Below are 26,368 nucleotides of genomic sequence, written 5' to 3'. Positions count from 1 at the left end.
AATGATTATAGAAACGCTGGCATTGGGACGTTGGAGTCGATGGTCCTACCCTAAGAGAGGTCTATCAAATCTTGTGACTCCAACAACAAAACTCTAATAAACTTCTTTTACAACAAAATTAATAAAATAATAATAATAATGACAACACCAACAAGGCAACAACAATGTCGATTTTTTTTTTTTTTTTAAACAAAGGATTCCAAATTTGATGTTCAAGCTTGTATTGTAAACAATGGTCAAAGGCTACACATTTGTCGTTCCAAGGCAGGAGTTTGTAATGTATATACAAAGAAGACCATAGTCTAAAACAGTTCTCAAGATTCTCACATGTGATGTGTGTGTGGTTTCCTTATTGCATTAGCCAAATTAGGAAACATGATATTTAGACCTGCAGTCTATGCATGAAAATTTTCGTAGGTGACGAGATTGGTATAAACATATCAATTACGTAACAACTAAGAAATTAATAAAAAATCCTAACAAAAAATTGAAAAATTGATACTCGTAGTTTAACAGTCACCTTTTATTTGTCAAAATTACTCAAAATTTTCAACTCAGGATATCAAATGTAAAGAAACAAGATTCAGCGATTTTTAGAAACATAAATAGAAAAAAGTGTAAATAAAAAAAGCGCGAACGATTGTAGGGATTACTGTTACAAATTAACCAATCAAAAACCAAAACCTCTCTTAACAAAAGTGGCAAACTCGTAAGATAATAATATCTATATACCTTTTATCGTCATTTAACATCCTTCCTTCTTCTTCTTGCTTCTCCACCTTCACTGCCACTCACACCTACACGCGCGACTACTCTCTCTCTCTCTTCCGAAGCACTCAAGAGAGTAAAAGCTCTCTCTCTCTGTCTCTACAGTAAAATGGCGGGTCGGATCCAATCCCACCAGCTTCCTAACGGACTCTACGTCTCGGGAAAGCTCGAGCAGCCTAAAGACCGACCACCGACAATGGCGGCTCGCGCCGTGCCTTACACCGGAGGCGACATCAAGAACTCCGGCGAGCTCGGAAGGATGTTCGACATCTCCCTCCTCGATCCCCAAGGTCCTCCGCCGCCGCAGCTCATCGTCGGCGGTAATAGCAGCGGCGGGAACTCGAGGCAGCATGCGCCGCCGCGTGTCTCCGGTTCTTCTTCGAACCCCAACAGTGGATCTGTTCGGTCCGGACCCAACTCCGGTTCGATGAAGAAGTCTTCCGGTCCGCTCTCTCAGCTTCAGCCAACCGGTTTAATAACCTCCGGTTCGCTATCCAGCCCGATCGGGTCCGGGTCCAGACGGTCGGGTCAGATGGACCGTCAAGTTAGTAACTTGGGATCGAGCAAGGCGAAATACGGGTCGTCGGTGACGTGTCTGAATACCGACCCGGTTCGGGTCGGGTTTAAAGTGCCGAAGACGGTTGTCTGGGCGGTGCTGATTGTGGCGGCTATGGGGTTGCTTGTGGGGGCGTTTCTAACCGTGGCGGTGAAGAAACCGGTGGTCATTGCGGCGGTTATAGCGGCGGTGGTTCCCGGCGTCGTGGTGTTGGTCTGGAACTGCGTTTGGGGAAGGAAAGGGTTGTTGAGTTTCATCAAGAAGTATCCAGACGCTGAGCTTAGAGGCGCCGTTGATGGACAGTTCGTTAAAGTTACTGGGGTAAGCTTTCACCCTGCTTAGGACAAAGATCTCTCAAGTGTTTTAAGTTCTAGTTTTGTCTTTTAATAGTTTCAGTTTGGTGTTTTAGAATGTCATTATCGTTGTTTTGTTTGAAATGTTTTGTAGGTTGTGACATGTGGAAGCATTCCTCTGGAGTCATCATACCAAAGAACACCAAGATGCGTCTATGTTTCCACGGAGTTGTATGAGTACAAAGGTCTTGGTGGGAGATCCGCAAATACAAAACATAGATGCTTTTCTTGGGGATCTAGACACGCAGAGGTTAGTTTATATGATCTCTGTCTCATTGACCAGTACAAGATCTGGTTAAAGTCTGATGTGGTTTATGTTTCTCTTTGGCAGAGATACGTTTCGGATTTTTACATATCAGACTTTCAATCTGGACTGAGAGCGCTGGTAAAAGCAGGATATGGATCAAAAGTTTCTCCTTTTGTCAAACCGGCAACAGTGGCTAATGTAACTACTCAGAACAAAGATTTGTCTCCCAGCTTCCTTAAGTGGCTCTCCGATCGCAACCTCTCTGCTGATAACCGTATCATGCGTCTCAAAGAAGGGTATGTGTGCTATATTCCACACCCATCTTAGATTGTTCTTACTAGATATGTTAGCCGAAAAAGTAATAAGAAACTTTTTATTAGTGTCACCATCCAAATAGTGGGTAGAAATCCATTTAGTTTTGTCAACGTAAACGGCGTGACATCTCACATCAGTGCTTGATAAGTCTCAAGTCCACAGGCTTATAAGGTTGAATTAGGGACTAAAGTTAGTGAGACCCAAAAGTCACATTTTTATAGTAGAAATGATCTTTGAATACACATTTGCAATTAAAAAGATAGAATCATTTTTTTATTCCGAGTTAAAATCATATTTGGTTGTGTGGTGATATGATCAGATACATAAAAGAAGGAAGCACAGTGAGCGTGATGGGTATGGTGAGAAGACACGACAACGTTCTGATGATAGTTCCTCCAGCAGAACCTGTCTCCAGTGGCTGCCGGTGGTGGCGCTGCCTCCTCCCGACCTACGCAGATGGCCTAATCATCACCTGCGACGATAATCAAAACGCTGATGTCATCCCTGTCTGAAACCAAATATGTATCTAATGCTTATTTTTCCCCAAAAATTCAATTATATAAATGCTTAAGAGATAGGCTCACGAGACTGAGGAAAGAATGAGAGGAGTGTGTTTTGCGATGACCCTATTAGCTGTTCTTTTTGCCCCCTTCTTCGGGGTTTATGTTTTGTTTTGTGTACATAACGCTCCAAATTGTAAATGCTTAAATAAATATTATGTTCCATTTACTATTCATTGCATCACAAGAAACTTAAGTATTTCCACTTATAGGTTAAGAATTTTATCGTACTGAAGGTTACTTGTAAGTTCTTTGTTCTTCCTCAGCTCTTCGCCATTGACCTTGTAAGTTCAAAAAACTGAAGTTATCGTACTGAAGGTTACTTGTACATCAAGCTTGCGGCCCAACTTATCTTCAATACATCATACATTTACAAGATTGTTAGATCAGATTAGCAAATTGGCAGTGACTAACATTTAGAGGGGGATTTTAATCTAAAGTTGCGTATAAGATAATGGAGAAAAAATCCGCAGATACAACTAAAGGGATGTTCTAAGACGCAACTTGTGGGTTCATGGCAGCGATGCTACCCTTCTTTGGGGGTATAACCGCGGTGGTAGGACCGTTTGGGTTTATCCCACTCGATTTCGTGCTGCCAATGCTTCTATACAACATTACATATAAGCCTACCAAAAGGAGCTTCACATATGTATTGGATAAACATGATGATTATGGTTGTGTTCACTCAGGCCTGGCCCGGAAGTTCCGTAGAATACAAGCAAAAAATATATAAATTGGGCTGCTACAGTTGAAATTTTGAAAAAAATAACATGGGAGAGAAATAGAGACTTCAACCAACTAATGACTAATCCAAAGAAACTTTCATTTTTAGGGTTTCATGTTTCTTTCATTGATACATTCACATGTGTGGTTATAGGGTTTTGCTCTTTCTTCGGTTAAAGCTAGGCCGTGCCTGAATATTGTAGGTTCTTAAGTAGAAATTTTTCTTGGCCATAAACTATTATTTTTTGGAAAAATGTTTAAAATTCTATAGTTGTGTGTTTGAACACGTGAACCTAGAGTAATAATGCGGATGGTTACCAACTGTGTTGTAAGCAACTCTTGCAAAAAAATTGGCCTCTAAAACTTTTATCCGATTTTTGGCCCCAAGCAAAATATCTACCAGCCTCTGTTCATGCACGACTATGTTTAAAACTTGTGATGATTTTGTATGCGTTCAAGCTTCATAGCTTCGTAATGCTTCTAGGTTTGTGCTTTTTGGTATGTTTTTTTTGAAAATAAAATGTTTATTTTATAGATACGACAAAAAGTTATTTTTTCTTTTTGTTGTTGTTGTTGTTTTTTTTTGTGTGTGTAGGACATGGATTCTATTAGCGGTAATGGAGTTGATCTTGAGTTAGCAAATGAGAGTGGGGGTTGTGGACGCACTACCTCCTCCGCCGATCATACCTCCCATTGTGGAGCCAGTGCGGGTTAAAACTGAAGTTGTTGAGAAGAAAAATCCGAGAGTCCCTATGGCTCGTCTTGGGTTTGGATTAAAGGGTCAGAAGATACCACTCTTGACTAACCATTTCAAAGTCAATGTTGCGAATCTTCATGAATATTTCCACCAATACAGTGTACGTGTTCATACTACTCATACTACTGTCATGTTCATTTCATCTAATGATGTATAACCAATGTAATTACTTGTGATCTTGAACAAGTGGTGCTCTTCTATTATGATGGGCATCCTGTTGAACAGAAAGGGGTTGGAAGAAAATTCCTTGACAAAATTCACGAGATTTACCACTCCGAGCTTGATGCAAACAGTTTGCATATGATGGAGAACTTTTTTTGGCTAAATAGGTTGACAAGAATTTGATGATTGAACTAAAAGATTTCATCGTACAAGGTTGATCATATTCTTCTTTTACACTTCTATTTGGCTCTATTTGCTATTAGATGTGGTTGGATGATTTCTATGTATTTGCAAGTGATGCGTAATTTATAATGTAATCTGTTTGACTTAGACTGTTTGACTTAGACTGAGAACCGATATTAACAAAAATGCTGTATTACAACGTGGTGTTAATTTAAACATTATGATTTAAAAGGTTAAACTAACATGTAATTTAAAATAATAAATACTTTTCTATGGAAGCACATTTTTTTATCCATTTTTAATTATTTGTATTGAATATAAATCCACTTCGTTAGACCAATTTAAATAATAAATCAGTCAACATATTGAAATGCAATTAGGCTCAAGACTTTGAAAAATAACGAGATTAAACTAAACTAAATTTTGACAAAAGAAATAATCACGCGTTTTGAAAGCACGGATCAAAATCTAGTATTTTATTAAAACAAAATCACTCAACCTTTCCATATGTAATATTATTAATAAACTATCCTTATAAATTTTATTTTAATAAAACAACATGTTAAGACATTATATTTTTTACCAGCGTTGAATATATCACAAATATTTTGAAGATTAATGATTAATTAATCAGTTCAAAATTTAACTAAACAATTTGGCTTATTTTCTTGCTTATGTTTTGCTTATTTTGGCATATATTTTTAACATGTTATAAACTGAAACATACTTATTTAATTATAAACATATGATATGGGACATAATGCATAGCGGCTGTGAGAGAATGAGAAGCAGCTAGAAACCTTCTAACAGAAATCATTTTTTTCCTCGAACTAAAAAGTACTCCCTCTGTTTTTATTGTAAGTAGTTTAAGTAAAATTTGTTTGTTTCAAAATATAAGTAGTTTTTATAATTTTAAGTAACTTTTACTTTATTGAATATAGTGTGACCAATCAAATAATATATACTTATTTATGATTGGTTTAACTATATCTAATTTATATATCAAATGCTATTTTTGGAGAAATTAATAACTTTCTTAATAATTGTACATTCACCTAGAACTACCTACATGAAAAAAACAGAGGGAGTATTTGCTAATGTTCAGTCGAATTAATTATTGATATACAATGCATGTCGGGCAAATGAACATCCATCAAATAATATTTTCTACTTTTTGTGTGATGTTTTTGTAAGTGGAATATATTAACCGTAATTAAAAATACAAAATTCATGATCATATAATCGTCACAGGCGGTCTTCTTTGAAGTATCCTAAAAACTCTTTTAAAAAAAAGTTGTTTTGGTTGTGTTTGTGTGTGTGTGTGAAAGAGAGAGAGAGATATGCCATATGCCCTTTATATAGTAAGACGCCTCGTACATTAACCAAAACATAAATAAAAGAATCAATGTTAATATCTACTTCATTCTATTTGCCTATGTTCACATATGTATGGACGAGTAACAATAAATTCAATTTCTTAATATATGATTGAATTTTATAATATTTTAAATGTATATACTATTAAAATAGAAGTACAAATAAATAATTAAATGAATATATCTTTACATAACTCTATGTCCAGTGGAGAGACTCTACCCTTGAACATGCTGAGGAGTAGGATGAAAAAATGTTGCAAGGTTGAAGAAGAGGCTATAAAAAAGATGCTTCATGCATACCGGACAATCTTCCAAGAGCGATGAAAAAATGTCAGACAGTAATTTCGTTCTCTAACTTTTGTCTATATTAAAATTATGTATGTGTCTGAGGTTGACTCCGCTATGTTTATCTTTTCTTAGGCGGCGATGGAAATAAGTCTACTGATGAGTCTCTTGATGTGGAAGATGACAAGACTACTGATGAAGAAGGTGGCGAGAAAGTTAATATGCCAAATCCCTACATATAAAGAAAGCTGGTGAGCTAGGAAGGAGGAACACAAATATCTAAGGAAATAAGAGATGGTAGAAAATTTTGGGAGGAGATATTGATCTCTTTCTTGTTTCTCCTGATTTAAACCATTATGATTACCGGAGTAGTAAGTTTTTAACCCAATGTTTCTTTCCTAAACTCAAATCTTATGATAATATTTGCTTGTTTAAGTGTTCTGAAATTAAATCGAACCTAGTTTAACGTCTGTTTGTTTGTTAAAATGTTCTGAATTAAGTCGAACCTAGTTTAATGTATGTTTTCTTAATTAACACACAATTTGTTAGCCCAAGCACGCTACATTTCGTAACTCCAATAATTTTTTTTTTAAACCATGCATTTTTTGTGCAATATCCTTTTCAACATCGCCAGATGAAGAAGCTGGTGATGATTAGACTTTTTTTTTTCTTTTGTCAGGCATTTTGTTCTCGGCGTGAAGCAGTTCTAGTGTTTATCAGCCTGTCCCGCTTAATTATTACAATTGATTTCCCAAGCTATGACTGAGAGTTTCTGCCACTACTTTTAAACAAGTCTCCAAATTTATAGATTCTTGTCATCAATGTAATTACCGAAAACCACACCCTTGAAAGTTACTTTAATGGGACAAGCTCTAAATCTCTAACCTTGTTTCAGGGTCCAATGCAAGCTGATAATGCTGAACGAGAGTATGAATTTTCACCTGTGAAAGTACTGAAGATAACTGAGTATGGAGGAGAAGTTGGAGAACTTGAGCAAATGAAGTTTTTCCTAGAGAAACTCACATGTCTTGAGCTTGTCAAAGTTAGTGTTTATGCAATAACCGACAAGGAAAATGCTAGGATCACCAGTGATCTACTAATGCTTCCCATATCGTCCATGTGCAAGCTCCATATCAAGTTTTGTGAGAAAGCAAGACCCAAATTGAATACGGAAAGGAGACTATCAAGTTAATAAATGAAGTTATTTAAACTCTGATAAGTCAGTTTGTGTGCACAATTGCTTTGTCTTCTATTGTGTGAATGTCAACAATGTACTCATACCTTTATTTTAAAACTAGGGTCGGCCCGCCCTACGGGCGGGATATACTTTACTTGTGATCATTTTATTATTTTTGTATGATTTTATAGTTAGTATTTTAAGTTTTCATTTGCGTGAAATATGTATGATACACTACAAAAATTCATATTATATCACATAAATAGTATCAGAAATATAAATGATAAATAAATTATGATGTATTCTAGGGTTCTGATTTGAGAATAATGTCACTTATGTATTATTTTTAAATTGATGGTCATGTTTTTAGGCGTTTAGTAAGATTTTTTTTTCCAGTTAAATTGATATGTGAATGCATGATTGAGTTTGTTTTGTCTATTATCCATATTTTGTATTAATGAATTTTAGTTATTGGGTTATTAGTGGACTTTAACTTGATTGGGTACATAAAAATTAAACGAAAGGTTAACTGAACTAAAAAAGAAAAAAAAGTTCTTTTATTGTTTTTCTCTCAGCCGACTAAACCTAATTTTCTTATTTCTTTCACTATCTCATCCGACCCGTATTCTTTTTTCATCACCTCACCTTCGTCTTCACCTCCTCACCGTATCTTCTTCATCACCTAATCTCCCTTTTCATCTCATCCATCTTCTTCGTTTAACCACCTCACCTTCTTCTTTACCACCTGACCCCATCTTCTTCTTCACCACCTAATCTCCCTTTTCATCTAATTATGCTTCGTCGTTCACTTTCTTCTTTTCTGTTTTACTTGATAAATTAGGATTTGATTTACAGTTCATCAACATAAAGTGACAATATTTTATCTGTTTGGTTCAATTATATAGATATTTTTCAGTCTGAAAAAAAAAGAGAAAACAGTTTAACTTAATCGATTTTTTCCAGATTTACCTAATTCGCAGGCTTAGATGTAATCTTTAGGAGTTTTTGACGGAAAAAAAGTTTGTTTGGATTAAAAAAATGCTTGGATTACAGATGTGATCTGTCTCAGTTTTTTTGGTTGGAGAAAAGGTTGGATGGTGGCTCAGAAAATAATTTTCAATAACTCATTTAATAAGAACGGAAGCCCAAAAAAAAACAAATTAAAAAGATGAAAAAACCAGAGTTGAACACGTGTCACACTAAGAAGAATTGACTTAGTGACGTGGATGCACAGGAGTGAAGCGAACATTTTTTTATATATATAGATAACCATCATCTCTGTATGTTTTCCTCCATAATAGTGTTATTTTTTAAATATGAGAAATTAAATCCTATTGAGGAGAGTTGTCTCCTCATTGCCTCTTCTCTGTGAAATGCATACACAAGAGCTAACGCGTTCACTCTTGTGTCCGGTGCCATCTCAGCAACAAGTGCCATTACAAAAAAAAATGGACATTGCGAGCCAGAAATGTTGCAACATCGTTTTGACGTAACATTTTATTTAGACTTGTGAGTCAGAAATTTTATTCGATGTCAATTTATTGATTCTAACATTTTATTTATAGAAAATATTTAATTTAATATTAAAGCTATTTAAGTTTTAGTGAATGTAATTTTTGTATTTATGAAATTATTTTGTAGTATCTAAAAAATAACAGTTATACTTATTTGATTATTTGATGTCAATTTAGTAACTCTAACATTTTATTTCTAGAAAATATTTAATTTAATATCAATACTTATTTAAGTTTTAGCGAATGTAAGTATTTTTATTAATTTATGAAATTACTTTGTAGTATCTAAAAAATAACAGTTATACTTTTTTGATGTCAATTTATTAACTCTAACATTTTATTTCTAGAGCATATTTAATTTAATATATATGAAGGTTTATTTAAGTTTTAGCGAATGTAAGTTTTTTATTTATGAAATTGTTTTGTAGTATCTAAAAATAACAGGTATACTTTTTTTTTTGCATAAGTTATTTGAGTGTTTTATTTTTTTTAAGCTTAGTAAAAGTTGTTAAAAATAGAATCTAATGTTTTTTGTTTGGACATGAGATTAATTATTATATTATTTGGAAACATAAATAATACTATAATATTATTTACATAATTAGTTTAATACAATTTTAATTTTTTATTAAGCAGTAGTGACATTTTATGTAATATAAAAATTAGAGCTTAATCCGCACGTATGCCCGGATGTTAGTTTTTACTTTATATAAATTATTTAATGATATTTTTAAACACATAAGTTATTTGTTTAATTTTTCTTATTTTAATAAAGATAGATTTAATATTGCCAAAAACGGAAACAGGAAAAAACGTAAAGTCCAAGCTATATATATTACGACAAGTCAGCCAAATCAGATTTGTTGCCTCCGCATAAAAAAAAAGAAACCCTATTTTCTCTCCGCTTCCCTCCACAGCAGCCATGGAAGAAGTAGTCGAAGGGAAGGAGTTCTCATTTCCTCTCGAGGAAGAGAAAGTCCTCTCCTTCTGGACTCAGATCGATGCCTTCAAAACACAGCTCAGACGAACTGAGCATCTCCCCGAATATTTTATTTCTAGAAAATATTTAATTTAATATCAATACTTATTTAAGTTTTAGCGAATGTAAGTATTTTTATTAATTTATGAAATTACTTTGTAGTATCTAAAAAATAACAGTTATACTTTTTTGATGTCAATTTATTAACTCTAACATTTTATTTCTAGAGCATATTTAATTTAATATATATGAAGGTTTATTTAAGTTTTAGCGAATGTAAGTTTTTTATTTATGAAATTGTTTTGTAGTATCTAAAAATAACAGGTATACTTTTTTTTTTGCATAAGTTATTTGAGTGTTTTATTTTTTTTAAGCTTAGTAAAAGTTGTTAAAAATAGAATCTAATGTTTTTTGTTTGGACATGAGATTAATTATTATATTATTTGGAAACATAAATAATACTATAATATTGTTTACATAATTAGTTTAATACAATTTTAATTTTTTATTAAGCAGTAGTGACATTTTATGTAATATAAAAATTAGAGCTTAATCCGCACGTATGCCCGGATGTTAGTTTTTACTTTTTATAAATTATTTAATGATATTTTTAAACACATAAGTTATTTGTTTAATTTTTCTTATTTTAATAAAGATAGATTTAATATTGCCAAAAACGGAAACAGGAAAAAACGTAAAGTCCAAGCTATATATATTACGACAAGTCAGCCAAATCAGATTTGTTGCCTCCGCATAAAAAAAAAGAAACCCTATTTTCTCTCCGCTTCCCTCCACAGCAGCCATGGAAGAAGTAGTCGAAGGGAAGGAGTTCTCATTTCCTCTCGAGGAAGAGAAAGTCCTCTCCTTCTGGACTCAGATCGATGCCTTCAAAACACAGCTCAGACGAACTGAGCATCTCCCCGAATACATCTTCTACGACGGTCCTCCTTTCGCCACCGGTCTCCCTCACTACGGCCACATCCTCGCCGGCACCATCAAGGACATCGTGACTCGCTACCAGACCATGACGGGCCACCACGTCACGCGTCGCTTCGGGTGGGACTGTCACGGCCTCCCCATCGAGAATTTGATTGATAAGAAGTTTTGTATCAAGTTGAAATCCCAAGTGCTTGAGATGGGGATTGATAACTATAACGAAGAGTGTAGGAGCGTCGTGGATCTCTACGTGGAGGAGTGGGAGAAGGTGATCACTAGGAGTGGTCGTTGGATTGATTTCAAGAAGGACTATAAGACGATGGATCTGTCGTTCATGGAGAGTGTTTGGTGGGTTTTTGCTCAGCTTTTTGATAAGAATCTTATCTACAAAGGCTTCAAGGTTATGCCTTATAGTACTGGACTAAAGACGCCCTTGTCTAGCTCAGAAGCGAAAGGGACCTACAAGAACGTTTCGGATCCTGAGGCTATGGTGACGTTCCCAGTCATTGGGGATCAAGATAATGCTGCTTTCGTGGCGTGGACTACTACTCCGTGGACTCTTCCTTGCAATCTGGCTTTGTGTGTCAATGCCGAGTTTGTTTATCTCAAGGTTCGTAACAAGCATAATGGGAGAGTCTACGTGGTTGCTGAACCTCGCCTCTCAGCTCTTCCCAGCTTTGCTAATGCTGCTGCTGATACCAAGAAAGCCAACAAAGGTGGTGACAGTGCGGCTGCTGATTCTTATGAGATTTTGGAGAAGTTTGATGGAGCTTCCCTTGTTGGGAAGAAGTACGAACCTTTGTTTGACTACTTTAGTGATTTCTCAAGTATGGCCTTTCGAGTAGTAGCAGATGATTATGTCACTGATGACAGTGGTACTGGCATCGTCCACTGTGCTCCTGCCTTTGGTGAAGATGATTACCGTGTTTGTCTTGAGAACAACATCGTTGAAAAGGTTATTTTTTTGACTACACATTCTCCTTAAGGACCCATGCTTTTGTCTCTACTCTTTATCTCATAATGGTAAATGTTCAATTTCAGGGTGAGGGACTAGTTGTGGCTGTTGATGAGGATGGGTTGTTTACTGAGAGGATTACCCATTTTTTTGGCCGCTATGTCAAAGATGCAGACAAGGACATCATTGAAGCCGTGAAGGTGAGTATTGATTTGCATTTGGATTATTAATTTTAAGCCGCTTCTTATTGTTAATTTATATATTTCTTGTTATCTCAGGCCAAAGGCAGACTTGTTAAAACTGGGAGCTTTACTCACGAATATCCATTTTGCCCTCGATCAGACACTCCTCTCCTAAATAGAGCCCTTCCCAGTTGGTATGCTTCTTGCTTCGTATGACCTTAAAAGCTAAGGTCTTGGTTGTTGCATTGAGTTTTTGCTTAAGAGATTATCATAATTTTTTTTTATTTTTTTCGACTACTCTGTATTTTTTGACAGTTAATTGCCAAACTATTTAGGATATCTTGATTACCATGTTTTCATTTCCATATTGTATTTATTTCAATAATTAGTGAACATCAAATCGTTATGGTCAAGGATGCTGAAGTTGGTTTGTGTTTGACCTTCAGGTTTATGCGAGTGGATGAGCAGCTGAAGGAACAGCTGTTAGAAAACACCAAAGAGACGCACTGGGTTCCTAGTCATGTGAAGGTCAGTGGAAGAAGGATCAATACTCTATAATATACATTACAAGTTTAGCAGCTTTAGTTAATGAAGCTATTCTAATACCTTCTTCTTGATTGACCTCCCCTGCCCAACTCAGGACAAACGCTTTCACAATTGGCTTGAAAACGCAAGGGATTGGTGTATTAGCCGAAGTAGATTTTGGGGCACGCCTCTACCTATATGGATCAGTGATGATGGTGAGGAAGTTGTTGTCATGGATTCTGTCGACAAGCTTGAAAAGCTCTCTGGTGTCAAGGTCACTCTTCTTTTGTTTTGTTTCGTTTGTCATATATTTCTCCTTCAACTACTTGTCTCATTTTGCCTTTCTGATGAAGCAGGTCTTTGATCTACATCGTCACCATATTGATCAAATTACAATCCCATCTAGTCGTGGGCCTGAGTTTGGTGTGCTCCGTCGTGTAGAAGACGTTTTTGATTGTTGGTTTGAGAGTGGGTCAATGCCTTTTGCGTACATCCATTATCCTTTTGAAAACAAGGAGCTTTTCGAGAAGAACTTCCCTGGTGATTTTGTGGCTGAAGGGCTTGATCAGACTCGTGGATGGTATGTGAAACTTGCATCTCTTAACTATCCTCAATTACTCTACTTAAATAAAGTAATGAGTCGAGGCTAATGGAAGGTGTTAGTTATTATTAGTATAAAGAAAACGTGATTTTAGAAGTGTATTGAAAGAAAAAAAAAAACAATATTGTTTTTTCTGCTTTGTAGACAGTTAATAACATCTTAACTGCTGGTTTGGCATATACAGGTTTTATACTCTTATGGTGCTATCGACTGCACTATTTGGAAAGCCAGCATTTCGAAATCTGATTTGCAATGGTCTTGTGCTTGCTGAGGATGGAAAAAAGATGAGTAAGAGTGAAAAGAATTATCCGCCTCCTCTGGAAGTCATAGATGAGTATGGAGCTGTAAGTTTTCTTCCCTGTAATATGCTTTTTTAAAACTTATATATCTTCTATTAGTTATGGAAAATCTTGGCGTCATTAATTAGTAACTTTACGTTGTGAACGCTGACAGGATGCTGTGCGATTGTACCTCATAAACTCTCCGGTCGTACGCGCTGAGCCACTACGCTTCAGAAAGGAAGGAGTACTTGGTGTTGTGAGTAATCTTGGTTGTTAATTTTTATTGCTCTCCATATTTGAGCAGAGATCCAATCCATTGTTTGTCTGAACTGTTTTGGTCTCTGTATGGGGGGATCACTAGGTCAAAGATGTATTTCTTCCATGGTACAATGCATACAGATTCCTTGTTCAGAATGCAAAGAGGCTTGAGATTGAGGGTTCTGGACCGTTTGTTCCTACTGATCTAGCTACTTTACGGTCATCAAACGTTCTCGATCAGTGGATTCACTCAGCTACCCAGAGTCTTGTTTGTTTTGTCCGCCAGGAGATGGATGCTTATCGGCTTTATACTGTAAGCTACTTACATGTCTTTTTCAGCATGAGGTGGTGTCTATACTAGAAAACAAGTTATCACATCTTCTTTTTCTTTTCTTTCTTCAGGTTGTTCCTTATCTTTTGAAGTTCCTCGACAATCTCACTAACATATATGTTAGATTCAACCGCAAGAGGTTAAAAGGCCGTACAGGAGAAGATGATTGTCACATTGCTCTTTCAACTCTATACAATGTATGTATATATAGTAAATAGTTGTGGGAATACTATGGTGACATATTATTTGAACATTTGTGTAATGACTAATTAAATAATTGTGTGTGGATTTTCAGGTGCTCCTCACTTCTTGCAAAGTGATGACCCCTTTTACACCTTTCTTCACTGAGACGTTATACCAGAATCTGCGGAAAGCATGTGAAGGTTCTGAGGAAAGCATTCATTACTGCAGTTTTCCGGAAGCGGATGGAACGGTAATACTGAAGTCCATATCTCTGTAACATATGATTTGTCTGACTTTTTGTTTATCTGAAATTAACCAGAGAGTGGAGAGGAGGATTGAGCAAAGTGTTACAAGGATGATGACAGTCATTGATCTTGCTCGGAACATTCGTGAGCGTCACAAGCTGCCCTTGAAAACTCCACTAAAGTGAGTGTTGAACTTTATCACTATTTTGGTTTGCAGCATCTGTTTGGTTAGCCTATACTGAACAAAGTAACACATGCTTATCCTTGTTGTATCAGGGAAATCACTGTGGTTCATCCAGATGCAGATTTCTTGGATGACATAACTGGAAAATTAAGAGAGGTCTGTGGTGTATCTTCTTGAAGTTCTTTTTTTTTTTTTTAATTTATTATGCATATATAAAATATCTACAAGTAATTTTTGAGATTGTTAATGTAATCAGCAAAACATGTCTCTACAGTTATTTTGTATCTCTTGATAGTCAAGTAATATTTTGATTTTCCTTTTTGCAGTATGTCTTGGAAGAGCTTAACGTAAGATCTCTTGTGACATGCAATGATACTCTAAAGTATGCGTCTCTAAAAGCAGAACCAGATTTCAGGTTTGGTCAAGTTTTTCTTCCTGCTTTTGAACCTTTTGTGCTCAATGTAGAAAGCAATTTTGATTTATTCATATTGCTCTGTAGTGTATTGGGAAAACGGCTTGGGAAGTCAATGAGGCTTGTTGCAAAAGAAGTTAAAGAAATGTCTCAGCAAGATATCTTAAGTTTCGAGGAGGCCGGAAAAGTTACTATTGCTGGACACACACTGGAGCTAACAGATATCAAGGTATCTCTCTCATCCTATGCTTTTCTCTTAGAATGAAGATGATGCTGACACTTTTTGTTTCATGTGTTGTTCAGATTGTCAGGGTTTTCAAACGTCCGGATGGTTTGAAAGATACGGAGATTGATGCAAATGGAGATGGTACGGGATTACCTTTTCTATTTTTTTTGTTTAAATCTTTAATCTCTAATGTAAATGATATAACATGTAACATTTTGCTTTCGTTAATGATGCAGGTGATGTTTTGGTGCTTTTGGATTTACGACCAGATGATTCGCTGTATGAAGCAGGTGTTGCTCGTGAGGTAAAATAACAATTCCGTAATATGCCTAATTAAAAAACCGTAGGAAAAAAATACATTTTCTTATAAGAATGTTGTTGTTATATACTATCGATGTCCCTTTTTCTGTATCTAATCAATTTTACGATGCTGTGCTTATGAGCTGTTCTTTCCCTGTGTTATATATATATATATATATATAGATTGTCAATAGGGTCCAAAAACTACGGAAGAAGTCAGGTCTGGAACCAACAGACGTTGTGGAAGTGTACATTGAATCATTGGACAAGGATGAATCTGTTCTACAACAAGTTCTGAGCTCTCAGGTAACTGCGTTTGTTCGTTTCAGTTTCCAGCTTGTCAGGTACACTGCTATAGTAGTAAGAGAATATCTTATCGTTCATCTTTTTGTGGGCAGGAACAATACATTAAGGATACAATTGGTTCATCTTTGCTTCCGCCTACGTTGATGCCATCTCATGCAGTAAGTCATCATCATCATCCTCATTAACACTCCTTGCACGCCCGCCTGCGCTAATAAGTCAGAAACGTAATGTATGTTATTTTGTGCAGGTGATATTATCTGACGAGAGTTTCCAAAACGTTTCAAAGCTGTCGTTTAAGATTAGCTTGGCTCGTCCGGCTTTGAAGTTCAACTAAGATACCATTCTTGCCTTGTGTTCAGGTGAGTCACCATCTAAATATCTACAAATAATAACTGTTGATTTTCTTTGATGAACCCTAAGACTGTTGTTGTGCCTAAATCATTTTTTCTATTTTTATTGGCTTGTATGAGCAGATAACTGTAAGCTGCGTACTTGTTGAGCACGACCAACTCATGAGAACCCAATCCCTATGTCGCACCATCCATCATTTTTTTGTTGCTACAAGTCTTTAGTACTTCGTTTCCTTTTGCAACCCTATGACTTTTGTGGATCTCATTTACTACTTATGCGTAATGATGTTTTACGACTGCTGGTAATTATCATTTTCTGACTACAAATTGAGCAGTCGACATCAAAAACATATTGCGATATTTATTCATCATTCTACACTCGAAAGCATACATATTAGAGTTAACTAGTAACTTAAGTCGATACATGTATTTACTTGAACTCAGAACGAATCAGACAAGAGAAAAAGAAAACAAATTAATATATCATATCATCACGTACATGTTTTGTATCTATGAATAGTTTGCCATATCTCCTTACATGTAATCAAATAAAACAGGAGGAAGAGAGACTTATAACCATGCACCACCATAAATAACTCCCTACAGTTTTCCGTCATATCTTCGAGAGAAAACATCATGCCAAAAACCATTCACTCATATATTTATAGTGTTATTCATGGTAGGTTCACTGTCAAGAAACCAAAGACAAGATAAAAAAAAAGAGAGTTACAAATTGTTTATAACATAAGAAAACAGAGCGGTTACTAAGCCAATATACCGATTGTTTTATTGAGTAACCATAGAAGAAGAGCAAGTTCAACGCCGAAAATCGTATGTAACCATGATCTATCCACAAGGAATCCATACACTGTGATCCCAGCTTTGTTGTTCTCTAGATATGTCACTGCAATACATAACAATCAACAAGTATAAATTCAAGTTTATATCTAATTAATGCATAGAAATATTTGTTTCTTACCTAGGGCTTGACGTTTTTGATAAGAAATTGTATTGGCGTAGCTGGGATGAATCTTGGTATTAGCAAGATCATCGTCTCCTTCTCCTTCTTCATCATCAGATGTTGTATCAAGATGCAATGGTGTACTGTGGGACTCAACCATTGAACCTGTAGGAGTTTCGCAATCAAGATGACCGAACGAGTCTACCGTGGCGCACACGTTCCATTTAGCTGCAAGGCTGGTTACAGATTGAGCTTTGTGAGTTATTTTCGTTGCACTTCTCAAACATATGAATACTCCTGTAACCAAACACAACGAACATAACTGTAATAAAAACATACACAAAACACACATTGGTTAGTAGTAGTAATTAATCTAACAAATATAATCATTCTTAAACAACTCTTACCGCAAGCTCGCCAACTTCATAGATATTAACTGCAACACTAGCCCTCGTGGTGGTAAGCAACGCCATGAACTGAGTACCGGTAACAAGAACCAAAGACGAGAGAATGAATCTCCTGAAACGATGACTAACGATCCTCAAATTACGACGGATCTTTTGATGCTCGGCGAGAGCTACGCCAACGTCAGCGATCTCAGAGGAGAAGCAGCGTGCGAAGTCATTGAGACGAAGAGTCTGGAGATGACAAGTGATTTGGTAGAGGATGCAGACGGTGATGAAGATGGCGTTACGGTAAAGCCAAGAAGAGAGCTGGAGAGTGCATGCGAGAGCGTTGCTTAGAACAGGGTTGATGAAGTAAGGGATCTGGTTAGAGCCGGAGATGTACCACCAGATTCTGTAGATGGCTTCGAGTGTTAGTGATGGGAGGACGAAGATCATTAGGCGTTTCGTTGATCGCTGCATCATGAAGAAACAAAAGAAACAATTAATTAGTGAAAACATATTCAATACAACGTCCGACCTTAGCTCAGTTGGTAGAGCGGAAGACTGTAGTCAGTGATAGCAAATCTTTAGGTCGCTGGTTCGATTCCGGCAGGTCGGAATATTTTTTTATTTTTTCAAAATTATTTTGTTTTCTAAAGCCGTACAAAAAGGGAAATTGCCGGCCAGAAATAAAAGAAAAGGAATTGTTCTGCGACAAATATAAAGATTCTTTCCTGGTCAATGACTTTTATTCAGATATTTTATTGATTGTTTTCAATTATTTCACGTTTTTCAAAGAAAAATACCAAAAGATTCACATATTGAATGATTTAAATATAATTAATCTAACATTTTAAATAGTAATATGTTTATTTTTAAAAATGTTAGTGAATGATTGTCGTTGCGTTTAATATGATCCAATTTAAAAAAATGAGAGTGGAAATTAAAAAAACTAATAAATACATCATTTGGTAAAGCTTCTCGGTTTCTTGCAAAAATATCAATTCAAGAACAATGTTTGACCGGTTTAAAAAATAATTAACAAACACAGGGGAAGAGGAGGTTCGAACCTGAATCTCGGCTTCGTATTCGATCCTAACCTTGTCGCTCACATCCCATAGCTTATCAAGAAACAGAAACTTCCGCATCCCGAACTTCCTCGACCAGTAGGAGAGACTAACGAACGAGATTCCCGCAAAAAGCGAAAGCGACAGCTGTACCACGGCGTCGTACGGTCGTCGGTGGTGGAAATCGCAGTCGGAGCAGACGAGGAGGAAGTGGGAGATCAACGGAGCGCCGACGACTAGAAGGAAGAAAACGGACCACGAGATCAGAGCTGTGCCGCGGCTCGACTGGTCGAACCAGAGCACGATGCTCAGGAAGGTGAATCGTGATGCTGGAAACTCCGGCGGTTTGTTGTTGATCGTGATCGCGCATGGTCGCGTCTCCGCCGGGAGTAGAAGCTCCCGAGATCCTTGAACCGATGATCCGTTCTCCATGGAAGGTATGGTACTTTCAGAGATTTTTTTAGGGTCAAATCAAAGTGAGAGGGGAAAAAGGCAGAACATAAAAGTCGCGTTTTCTGGTTTTGTAATAAGTCACCTGACTTATGTTTAAATACTACAAGTGTTTATATATAAATTTATAAATTTAAAACACATGTATTAACATATCAGTTATATTTATTTTATTAATTTTCAGATATTATGTGGTTTCATTATTTTTGGCTGATAGTTCTTGGAAAGGGTGATATTTTCTTTTTAACTTCGGTTTGATATTTAAAATAATGATTAATAAGGGTTTAGTGGAGTGGAGTTGTGTATAATGGTCATTATGGTGACAATAATAAAATGAGGTAACAATTTATTTGTTAGGTGTTTACTGTCTGGATTTGACTCTGTATGACTTTTCAGTTGGCGACTACTTTCCAGCTGAATTGGTAAAAAATAAAATAAAATTGGCTGATAACAAAAAGAAATTGTCAAAAATACTAGTTAACAGAAAAAAGAGACATGAGATATTAATTTTCAATTTTGAAGACCCGTCAGTTTTTAATTAAATTTATTTGAGATGAACTTAACTTGGACTTGAATGTTTCTCAATTGTCTGGCTAAAAACAGTATGGGCTGAAGTGTTTTTTTTTTACTTATTGTTGTCTTTGAAAGGTTCAGGGACATTCATCGAGTTCAAGCAACGAATTAAAGAGCCAAATATGAAGAGAAAGTTGTGGTGGACCAGTCCTTTAACGCCGAAGACCTTTTCCTGGTAAAGATAGAACGAATTGAAGAGCCAAATATGAGTTCTTTAATTAGCTCTGGAGTCATGGATCATCAAGCTTGACCCTCAGATACTTGACACATTGTACCGTGACTGAACCTATGCAAGGTTCTTTGTTCTTGCAAACAATTCTTAGAGGTGTCTTACTTTGGTAAGGGCAGCCGTTTGTGGTTATAATTCCTCATTACTCTTCCAAACAACTTATAGCGTAGTATTAAAGGATGTCACTAGGCTTGTTTTTCCACAAGACATTAATATTGTGAGAGTTGAAATATGTTAAGAAGAACAACGACATAATACTGTTTGGTGACATAATTCATATCCAACCTCAATAAATAAATAAAAGCCAGTTTGTAATAATAAAAAAAATGAGCTGAACTAGCCTAAACAATCGTCCAGCTAAAACCAAATCAGCCATGATATGTTCGTTGACCCCAAAGTTTGTATTTTTCTTTTATAGATAATGTACACAAAGCTATTTGTTACAAATCCTACGAATATAAATATTATTTAGTGATTTTATGAAAGCTTATTATTATTTTTATTAAAATTTTAAAAACATGAAACAGACTAAACTGTTTTGAGGACTTACAAAATTCTATCAAAAAGTCTGATTCGTATAACTGGTAAAAAAACATGTAAAACTATTATGTTTAAATATAAAGATTTTTCGTGGCTGAAAAATACAATTATAATAATAATCTATATATTTTTTAAAAAAATTTATTTTAAAATAATATAGTTATATATTATCCAAAATTAAATTATTAATTAATAAATATTATTTAATATTTATATTAGTTCTTTAGATAATAATTCATGGGAAAATTTAGAGAAATACACTTAAATAAAATTTTAATTTGAAAACTACACTGTTATTTAAGTTTTTTTGAAAAATACACTTTTGTATATACAAATTTACTAAATTGTCCGACCTGAATATTTCACAACTATATTTCGTTATAATTTATTTTAAATATAATGTAACAGTTTCAACAAAAATAAAAAAAATTGAAATGAAACAACTTAAGAATATCTACAAAATATTCATTTTATATATCTTAGGCTTTTTTCATATTTTGAAAAAAAAAAACAATCGAGACGTCGTCTCGTCTTCTTGAGATATTATCCACCCTTTTTGCAAAAAAAAAAAAAAAAATTAATCTTGTTTCATATATAGTTTATGCTTCCACTCATTTCAGAAGTTTATTAAATCATGAATCCTCAAGTGTTAATGTGTTATTCTAATTTGTAAATTCTCGTTTTCTGTTATTTTCTTCTTTTTCTTGAAACATACATTTGATCTGTGTAACTTTCACATCTCGATATTCTATGGTTTTCTTAAGTTTAGAAAATTATAGTCATATCATCTGTGTAACTTTGTCATCTTTGCAATTCTCTGTTTTTGTGGTTTAAGTGAACCTTTTGTCTATTGATACGGCCCAGATTATGGAGTATTGTAATACGTAAGCTGTGTTTGTGTAATAATTAATGATAAGAAGTTAGAGTGACTTTACGAATATATTTATCTCAGCACACAGTTTTATCTTAAACATCAACAATAATATTGCTATTATTAATTTTGAATTTATATTTCAACTATTGAAATATTTAATATGGATAAAATTATCAATTCACATATAAGAAAGTGTAGTTTTCAAAAAATAAAATAGAAGGTGTAATTTTCAAATTTCAAAATATTAATAGAATATTTTACAAATTATCCCATAATTCATTTTAGAATTATTTTTACTTTTAAAAATTTGTGGATATATTCGTTGCGATGATCCGCAACTCATTCTTCATATGAAAATGAAATAATCAATCTAAGCCTTTTTTTCAAAAAAAGAAGAAGAAAGAAATAATCAATCTGTACTCTTATTTCAAGTATTTAAAATATGATAGATCCATCGACGATGAGATCGGTGGGTGGCGGATAGTTGGAAATGCTAGTTACTTTGGTGATGACGTGTCTCAACCTTTGGGTCTCAGCCCATAAGTTATTATATGCCCAGAACATAAACCGGGTCGGATCATTTGACATAGTCGGATCCTATTTGGTTGGCAAATTCTCCGACCGCAATTCTATTTGGTTTTATCATTGTCAATACTCATTTGATGATGATCCATCTTTTTCCAAAATCACACAACATATTTCAGTGATTTTTACACTTTGGAATTTATTTATTTTTAACAGAGGAGCTGAAGAATTCGCCTGCACCTGATATAGCAGTTATGTATTACACCGGAAGTGACTTGTACTTGTTTGGTAAGTTCATCCTTTCAGGTTTTATCAATGTTCTCGAGTTCTGAAGTCATTGTTCCTTTCACTAGTAGGAGTATCTCAAAGTGGCTCTCTTTTGTCCCACAGATGAATTTCAAACATCCAGATCTCCCAATACTCGAAGGCCAGTAATGTATAGGTCAAATCAACTTTTGTGACTTGCTTTGGTGTTGCTTTTTAAGATTCTCTAACGTTGTGTTGTGATTATGTTGGGGGCAGAGAATTTATACGATGTGTTTGTGAACATAAGAGACGATGAAGCAGAACACTGCAAGACAATGAGAGCAATTGTCAGACTCTTGGAAGTCTCCGTTCTCCACACTCCATTATAGAAGATAAAGATTTGTAATGAAGAGTCGGGATGTGTTGTTTCTGAGGAGGCTCATTGCGAAGGTATCGTAGACTGCATCAAGAAAAACATTACAAACTAAATCAGGAAGCAAAATAGATTAGTTGTATTTACTTTATGTTGAAGAATAGACCTATATTTTATCCAAATATATACAAAATCATTGAATGTATCATTCCCTCAAAAAGCTCTTTGGTATTAGCGTTACCATCTCTCTCTCTCTTCACTTTCTTGGTTTTTGTTGGGGAAAAGTGTAGAGCGAATACGACGTCGTATATGGTGACATCTCACGTGGGAAAAGCTTTGAATCATGCGCCCCCCCCCCCCTCCCCCCCCTTCTTTAAAATTTACTTCTCTTCTTTTCCTTTTTCTTTTTCTGTTTTCAAATGATTTATTACGCCAGAAAATTAACTTTTTTTAAACCATCGGTTCATATTACTGTATATGTGAACAATATTGAGACTTTTTTTTTTTAACTAAAAACAATATTGAGACTTCATCTGCCCGGTTGCTAAAAACATTTGAAATCATCCGCCATTATTTCAGATTTTAGCGTTAGGTTAGTTTTGAATATAATTATCTTTGTCCGATTAATGATCTCTTTAATTGCGTTTGAAACTTTGAAATCTGATGGAGGATATCTTTAATAAATGAATAATCAATTGTAATTATTCTTGGATTTTGTCTTTATTCAAGACTCTTTAAACACTTTTTTTGTTTAAAATGAAAAAAAATAAGACGTACAGTTACAGAAACAGCATTAACTTTTTCGTAAAATAATATTCCTTTCACTTCCAGTAGGATTTTTTTTTGTTTGTTTCTACCCGAAATTCAGAAGAACTAACATTATAGTTTTATTTAAAAAACAAAAAAATAACATTATAGTGCCATCATAGCGTACGGCTTCGTCTGGTGATCAATTCACTAATAAACCTTTTTGACAAAAAAATCTAAGTATAAAATAATATAGAAAATATTTTTAAAATTGATAATCACATAGATTTGTTTCTGAAAACAAAACTCAACTTTATGCTAGTTTAAATTCTATAACATTTGATTCCTCTATTGGAGAATTTTTATTTAATTTGAGTGTGATTCCCCTAATTTATATGTTTAAAATACTACTAATTCGTGGGACCCAATAATATATTCGGAAACAACTTTGACCCAAAAAGATATATAATTCGTTTTTAAAGAAAAATGAAAAGCAAAAGAAGCTCTGAAAAAGCCTTTATAATCTCATCACAATCATCGCTACACCCAAAGATCTCAACAATCTCTCCCCCATCCCATAGTGTGATCCTGTTTCACTATCAGAGAGCTTCTTTAGAGAGTTTGTTATAACTGACTGAGTCGAGATAATGAGTGAACTCGAACGCGGAACGAGTCAGATGACGACAACAGAGACACACCGCACGACGACGTTTCTTGACTTGCTCCGACGCCAGATGAGCGGTGTGGATCGCACAAGGAGGAAGCGGACTCTCAAAGAACGGTTGAGATTCAAATGCATCGGATGCTGTGGGCCCATTAGGCGTCTCCATCAGCCCAACAATACTCTCCACAGTCCAACAACCTCAAGCGAAGACGAACTCGAAACCCGATTCGCTCCCGGGTCGGGTTCGGGTATGAACCTCGCGACGGCGTTAGAGGCGGAGAGATATAACCGGGGAGATCAGACGGAGGTCGACATGACGCCGACGAGAGTGTCGCTGATGAGATTGCTGGATGAGACGGCGGAGAGAGCCGTTGATGACGGAGGAGAGACGGAGATATTGACGGCGTTAACGGGGAATGATACGGTGTGCTGCGTGTGTATGGGAAGAAAGAGAGGCGCTGCGTTTATCCCATGTGGACACACTTTTTGCAGAGTTTGCTCCAGAGAGCTGTGGCTGAACCGGGGCTCGTGTCCTCTTTGCAACCGTCCGATCGTCGAGATCCTTGACATATTCTGAAACGAATCGGACGGGTCAAAGTTCTCGATCAGTGTGAGTAACTACATTGAGTGTGATAGGCGTCGAGACAAAGTTTTATTACGGTTTGTACTTTTGTTCGTTTCTTTTGTTTCTGAGAAAGCTGATGTAAATGCGAAAAGAAATGCGAGAGATTCTGTTCACAAGGCCCATTAAATCTAAATCTAAAGCCCAATAATATGTCCTTGTGTCCTAGCTTTTGTCATTTGTCCTACCAAGGCACTGCCTCACAATATAAAGGAAATTTCTCAAATCATGTAGTAGTAGTTGAGTTTGATACAGTCCATAGCATTGAGTTCAGTGACACGGATGATAACCATGTTGGTATCGACATCAATAGCTTAATGTCAGCGAAATCAGTTGTAACAGATTTATCACAAAGAACATTGTACTTTCAAAAAGATATCTCTTGAAAACCGATAGAAGCATGTGTTGAATATGATTCCTCAAGTAAACAACTGAAATTCACACTTTATCCTGTTCATGTCGCTAAGACAACTATTTCATTGCTTTCTCTAACCAAAGATCTATTGCCATATCTCCTGGAGTGGACGTACGTTGGCTTCACTTCATCAATGGGAATGCATCAGACATATTGTCTTCCGGGGCTTCTTAATGATTATATATCAACAAGAGTCATACATGATTTTCTTGAGAAGGAAGAAGTTCTTGATGATTGGGAGGTTCGGTTTGGTCCATATAGTCTCGCTTACAAGGATCTCTGCATTGCCAAAAAGGGTTTCAAGAACAGTGAGCTTCTTGGTAAAGTAGGGTTTGGAACATCTTAAAAAGGTACATTAATGTTGTCTAACCTAGACATCGTGGTGAAGAATGTTTCTCATGATTCGAGATGGCAAGGAATAATAGAGTTTATCGCATACATAGCCACTACCTGCCACCTTAGACATCGTAACTTAGCTTCTTGGCTACTGTAGACGCAAAGGCCAACTCTATTTGATCTATGATTGTATGCCACAACTGCTTCATATTCACTTCTATTTTTGTGTGAGAAATTACATGATCCATAAAAGAAGGACAATATACAAGTATTGCTTTTCACTTTGTCCGGTCTTTTTGTGTCTTTATAAAAGCTAGCCATGTGCAGAGCCGGTTGATTGGCTCTTAGACTTTCTTTATTAATTACGGTTGTGTTAGTGTTTTACTATTGCAGAACGATCGATAGTGTAGTGAAAAATTTTAAATGAATATTAGTTATAAACGAATAACATATGCAAATACATGTTTTATTGAACTGATTTTTTTCTTCCTGAATTAGACATATACATGATCGAGTAATAAAAGCATCTCTGAAGATGATGGAGTATAAAATGGCCAGTAGCATAGAGCCAAGATAACATTCAAACTAAATGTTTTGATTTGTGATCAGCTTGAAAAATACAGCTCGTTGACAATAAAATTAGATTAAAATCCACATGCAAATATACGTAATTCTTTTTGAGCTGTTTTTTTCTTCTTTCTTAATAAGAGATATATATATATATATTTTTATATATAGATGTAATCTAGTAATAAAGTCTGTGTACATATAATGGAGTATACAATGGCAAATAACATATACCCAAAATAACATTCAAACTTATATCTTTGGATCTGTGATTAGCTTGAAAAACACAACTCGTTGATAATAAAATTAAACAGAAAAACCCATGAACATGGCTGTGTGAACTGTGAAGGACCTACAAAAAGGATTCTCCGTCTGTAACTATTGCCATATTATCAAGGTTAGTTCCAATTTACTATATTAGTTATCCATGTAAGCTTGTATTATAAATATTTTAGTGTTTTTTTGGAACAACATATTTTAGTTATAAGAAAATGTCATCAATTTTTTTTTTTTTTTTTGTCGTCTTCCCATCTAGGCTAGATCAAGTGGAGAACAGACGAGTC

At 35.3% G+C, this 26,368-nt stretch overlaps 4 protein-coding genes and 1 non-coding gene across 5 annotated transcripts; 4 read left to right on the top strand and 1 right to left on the bottom strand.

Moving 5' to 3' along the window:
* Window positions 1-751: 751 nt before the first annotated feature.
* Window positions 752-2,975, top strand: LOC103861296 (uncharacterized membrane protein At1g16860). The gene is made up of 4 exons (XM_009138999.3): window positions 752-1,645; window positions 1,772-1,927; window positions 2,009-2,220; window positions 2,559-2,975. The coding sequence occupies exons 1-4, from the start codon at window positions 878-880 to the stop codon at window positions 2,749-2,751; spliced, it is 1,329 nt and encodes a 442-aa protein (XP_009137247.1). The 5' UTR covers window positions 752-877; the 3' UTR covers window positions 2,752-2,975.
* Window positions 2,976-10,081: 7,106 nt separating this feature from the next.
* On the top strand, window positions 10,082-16,553 carry LOC103861295 (isoleucine--tRNA ligase, cytoplasmic-like). Its single transcript, XM_009138998.3, has 21 exons — window positions 10,082-11,846; window positions 11,933-12,046; window positions 12,125-12,222; window positions 12,475-12,556; window positions 12,669-12,827; window positions 12,910-13,133; window positions 13,339-13,498; window positions 13,608-13,691; window positions 13,797-14,006; window positions 14,096-14,221; window positions 14,320-14,457; window positions 14,527-14,633; window positions 14,729-14,792; window positions 14,963-15,051; window positions 15,136-15,277; window positions 15,352-15,415; window positions 15,511-15,578; window positions 15,758-15,880; window positions 15,973-16,038; window positions 16,128-16,239; window positions 16,354-16,553. The coding sequence occupies exons 1-20, from the start codon at window positions 10,758-10,760 to the stop codon at window positions 16,212-16,214; spliced, it is 3,294 nt and encodes a 1,097-aa protein (XP_009137246.3). The 5' UTR covers window positions 10,082-10,757; the 3' UTR covers window positions 16,215-16,239; window positions 16,354-16,553.
* Window positions 16,554-16,686: 133 nt separating this feature from the next.
* Window positions 16,687-19,304, bottom strand: LOC103861292. The gene is made up of 5 exons (XM_009138997.3): window positions 18,648-19,304; window positions 17,599-18,051; window positions 17,210-17,513; window positions 17,009-17,134; window positions 16,687-16,918 (listed from the first exon to the last, which is right to left on the bottom strand). Exons 1-5 carry the CDS (start codon window positions 19,074-19,076, stop codon window positions 16,905-16,907), a joined length of 1,326 nt encoding a protein of 441 aa, XP_009137245.1. The 5' UTR covers window positions 19,077-19,304; the 3' UTR covers window positions 16,687-16,904.
* TRNAY-GUA lies at window positions 18,111-18,196 on the top strand. Its single transcript is given in 2 exon segments — window positions 18,111-18,147; window positions 18,161-18,196. It is a non-coding gene; the product is annotated as a tRNA-Tyr (tRNA).
* Window positions 19,305-21,671: 2,367 nt separating the features above from the next.
* LOC103861291 (E3 ubiquitin-protein ligase APD1-like) lies at window positions 21,672-24,646 on the top strand. Its single transcript, XM_033289093.1, has one exon. It carries the CDS (start codon window positions 23,849-23,851, stop codon window positions 24,440-24,442), a length of 594 nt encoding a protein of 197 aa, XP_033144984.1. The 5' UTR covers window positions 21,672-23,848; the 3' UTR covers window positions 24,443-24,646.
* The last annotated feature ends 1,722 nt before the right edge of the window (window positions 24,647-26,368 follow it).

The sequence above is a fragment of the Brassica rapa genome, chromosome A03 (assembly GCF_000309985.2).
Source record: "Brassica rapa cultivar Chiifu-401-42 chromosome A03, CAAS_Brap_v3.01, whole genome shotgun sequence".
NCBI classification, from domain to species: Eukaryota; Viridiplantae; Streptophyta; class Magnoliopsida; order Brassicales; family Brassicaceae; genus Brassica; species Brassica rapa.
Note: the sequence above shows the minus strand (reverse complement) of the source record. Positions and strands in the feature narration are given on the sequence as shown.

What these genes read in the sequence shown, in the direction of transcription:
- LOC103861296 (XM_009138999.3), top strand. Translation starts at nt 878, where the DNA reads ATGGCGGGTCGGATCCAATCCCACCAGCTTCCTAACGGACTCTACGTC. An exon ending in GGGGATCTAGACACGCAGAG is followed by an intron (nt 1,928 to 2,008) that starts GTTAGTTTATAT and finishes TCTCTTTGGCAG; the next exon opens with AGATACGTTTCGGATTTTTA. An exon ending in ATCATGCGTCTCAAAGAAGG is followed by an intron (nt 2,221 to 2,558) that starts GTATGTGTGCTA and finishes TGATATGATCAG; the next exon opens with ATACATAAAAGAAGGAAGCA.
- LOC103861295 (XM_009138998.3), top strand. Translation starts at nt 10,758, where the DNA reads ATGGAAGAAGTAGTCGAAGGGAAGGAGTTCTCATTTCCTCTCGAGGAA. An exon ending in ACATCATTGAAGCCGTGAAG is followed by an intron (nt 12,047 to 12,124) that starts GTGAGTATTGAT and finishes TTGTTATCTCAG; the next exon opens with GCCAAAGGCAGACTTGTTAA. An exon ending in CCCTTGAAAACTCCACTAAA is followed by an intron (nt 14,634 to 14,728) that starts GTGAGTGTTGAA and finishes TTGTTGTATCAG; the next exon opens with GGAAATCACTGTGGTTCATC.
- LOC103861292 (XM_009138997.3), bottom strand. Translation starts at nt 19,076, where the DNA reads ATGGAGAACGGATCATCGGTTCAAGGATCTCGGGAGCTTCTACTCCCG. An exon ending in ATGAAGTTGGCGAGCTTGCG is followed by an intron (nt 17,514 to 17,598) that starts GTAAGAGTTGTT and finishes TTTTTATTACAG; the next exon opens with TTATGTTCGTTGTGTTTGGT. An exon ending in TCAAAAACGTCAAGCCCTAG is followed by an intron (nt 17,135 to 17,209) that starts GTAAGAAACAAA and finishes TATGTATTGCAG; the next exon opens with TGACATATCTAGAGAACAAC.
- LOC103861291 (XM_033289093.1), top strand. Translation starts at nt 23,849, where the DNA reads ATGAGTGAACTCGAACGCGGAACGAGTCAGATGACGACAACAGAGACA.